Here is a 2,806-nt window from a genome sequence, read left to right as displayed (position 1 = left end):
CATGCCGAACCCATGTGCTCTGCCAGATGGGCCTCGAGTTCCCTTGGAAATGTGTCGCGGCTCCGGACGCTGGCTCGTCGCCAGCCCAGCCGCGCTGGGGAGCGGTGTGGTGGAGGTGGTGTGGCTGAGGCAGACGTGCTGCGGAGGGGAGCTGCTGGTGCTACCCAAGCCCTCTCCAGCCCTGGAGTAAGGAAATGTGTTTGGCAGCGCTCCAGCCTGGAGGTTTTGGGGTTACCGAGGAGAGGTGTGAACGTGCGCGCGCTCTCTGCCTTTACAGCACCTTGCGCGGGATTAAGTGACAAGTTTTACCTGCTGGGAACGGGCTCCAGGTTGAACTTCATGGGCAGAGCAGCTCCCTGGGTCCTGCCCTGGAGGGCTGGAGTGTGCGGGTGGTGCCGCTGGGAGCTGTCGGGCGATGGATCTGGGCCAGGAGCTGCTGGGAGCGCTGCGTCGGTGAAGCACATATGCCGGGATGCAAACATGTATGCGAAAGAGATCCTGGCTGTCTAAATAATGTGAAATATTGACTAGCTCTCGCAGATGGTGCTCCACTTGCAGCTTCGGGGACTGAACTTCTCTGTCTCCCCTTGGGTTTTGCCATGATGTTGTTTCAATCCAGTTGGATGCTGGACTCTTGGCAGGCTTGTTGCCTGGTCGCTTTCAGTGGGATTGTTGAATTCTGGGGAAGCTGGTTGCTAACGGGGCCTGAGGGGGAGGGAGGAGGGTTGCAGAGGGCTTGACTGGCTCATTCAGACTCTCCTGATGGCTTTTATTCGCTTTTTAAATGATGGCACCAACTGGGATGCTGGTTCTCACAGAGCGTTGAGGTTTGTAGTAGTGTGCGGGTGCCGTTTGGTGGCACTGTTGGAGAGGAATTGCTGCCTGTAGCCAAGAGGTTGTGTTAATACCACCGTAACCGTGATTGCATTCACTGATGAAATGCTGCTGGAGATTATGTGCATGAGATCGTTGCTGGGCGGCCTACTCTTGGAGGAGGCTCCAGTGTTCAGGACATAATCTGGACTGCTGGTAGCAGGGTCTTGGGGACATGCTGCTTTTGTATTAGCTCATGGATGGGTGGCAGGTTTTCTGCCTTCCTCCAGGGTAAGATGCTGGTGTTGGATACATGGAGCTGCTTTGTGTGAGCTGCGGTGGGGGGTGCTCATGCTTTGCCCAGAGCCTGGTGCTGGGCAGCCATATCAAGGGGCAGTCTGTGTTGGCAGAGCTGTGCTGGCAGGAGGGTTTTATCGCTCTTTGGGAAGCATGTTGGGGAGTGCCCTCTCCCTCAGGTCGCTGTGCTTGTGATAAAACAGCTTATCAGCCAGGTGGTTTGGTCACTTAGCCTGCAGGGTTACGGCTGTTACTAGGAAAGCGGCCTGCTCGGGTTGCAGCTCATCCAACTGCTGGGTTGAGAGCCCTGCAGAGGCTCAGGGGGCAGGCAGGGGGACCCGCAGCAGGGGTTAGTACCTGAAATAGGGGTCGCGGGCAGGATCCCCACCGTGGGCTGTGTGTGGTGTGCTGCGTCGCCCGCGTCCTCGCAGCCGCAGCTCCTGGCGCGCAAGGGACTGCCAGCCACAACAGTCTGTGCTCCTGCGGGGCTGGTTCCAAGGCAGCGTGCTGCTTGGGCTGAAACATGTTTCCCTCTTCTGTTTCCCGTTTTCTGCAGGCTTTTCCCATCTGCCTAACGGGCTCTACCCGTCATACATTCCCTTGAGCCACCTTGAGCCCCCCAGTGCCGGCAGTCCTCTCCTGGCCCAGCTGGGTCAGCACAGCCTCTTCGAGTCACAGAAAGGTGAGTCTGGGTCCCCATGTGCCCTTCCCTTTGGTCACCCCTGAGTGCTCGCCCTGTCCTAGAGTCTTTCCTGCTTGCTGGAGCTGATGGATGCCAGCATGTTGAGGGAGAAAAGCAGGAGCCCCCTTGGGTTATCATCCAGGATTGTCCTAGCAATACCAAGGTCTTGGATGTGGCTGTGCTGTAGGGATCCTGGCCAGGTCCCTCCTTGAAGCCCCTGCATCACGAGGCTCAGCATGCATTGGAGACAGGGCTGCCCTGCATCCCAGCTGGGCCATGTGGAGGTACCTGCCTGGTCTCCCCTGCCCTGGCCATGTCTGAGACATCCTTGAAACTTGTTACCTCCCGGTTTGCCAGCTCTTGTCTGTCTCTGTGTAGGACTGAAGGGGTTGAAGGGCTTTGGTAATTTTGTTTGCTTTTGCTCTGCAGATGGTTTCTACCTGTCCAGCCACGCAGGCCAGTCCGCTTTGCACCCACAGCCTCCACTCTCGAGGACCTCGGGCAACCACACATCGAGCACTTTGCTCCGGGAGAAGGACCTTGGGCAGCTTCACAAGAGCTCGAAAGAAAGTTTGAAAGACCCTGGTGGGAAGGAGCGGGCATGCCGGAGTGATCTGTCCCTGCCCTTTGCCAAGAAGGAGGGCAAGCCAAAGGAGGAGCCCCGGCCCCGCAGTGTGGTAGACCTCACACAGGACACCAAGCCTGACAGCGACCGGAAAGTGAGTGTGGTGGAGAAGGCAGGGAAGGTTGGTGAGCGTCTCTCACCATTCGTGGCTGAGCACATGCCAAATCGGGCCATGGGTGGTGGGGAACCCAAATCCAAGAACCCGCTGCAGAGCTCTTCCCTTAGCAACTGCAACGGTGGCGGGGACCCCATGCTGAAGGTCCTGGGTGCTGAGCAGGAACGCTGTGCTAAGGATCCTGCTCGGCACGATGAGAACATGAGGCCTTCTGCACATGCCCACGCTGAGCGGCTGAAGCGGGGGGAGCCCCTCCTGCCCTCCGTGGGTGCTT

The 2,806-nt window shown here is 58.3% G+C and overlaps 1 protein-coding gene across 1 annotated transcript in view; it reads left to right on the top strand.

Annotated features, from left to right (window-relative positions):
- Positions 1–415: 415 nt before the first annotated feature.
- The window catches only part of LOC104385280 (trinucleotide repeat-containing gene 18 protein-like), a 26,154-nt gene continuing 23,763 nt past the window's right edge, over positions 416–2,806 (top strand). Inside the window, exons 1-3 of the mRNA XM_009993719.1 lie at positions 416–449; positions 1,667–1,792; positions 2,222–2,796. Of these exons, the coding sequence (XP_009992021.1) occupies positions 416–449; positions 1,667–1,792; positions 2,222–2,796 (735 nt within the window). The remainder of the gene's footprint in view (positions 450–1,666; positions 1,793–2,221; positions 2,797–2,806) is intronic.

The sequence above is a fragment of the Chaetura pelagica genome, unplaced genomic scaffold, assembly GCF_000747805.2.
Source record: "Chaetura pelagica isolate M959 unplaced genomic scaffold, ChaPel_1.0 scaffold213, whole genome shotgun sequence".
Classification (NCBI taxonomy): domain Eukaryota; kingdom Metazoa; phylum Chordata; class Aves; order Apodiformes; family Apodidae; genus Chaetura; species Chaetura pelagica.
Note: the sequence above shows the minus strand (reverse complement) of the source record. Positions and strands in the feature narration are given on the sequence as shown.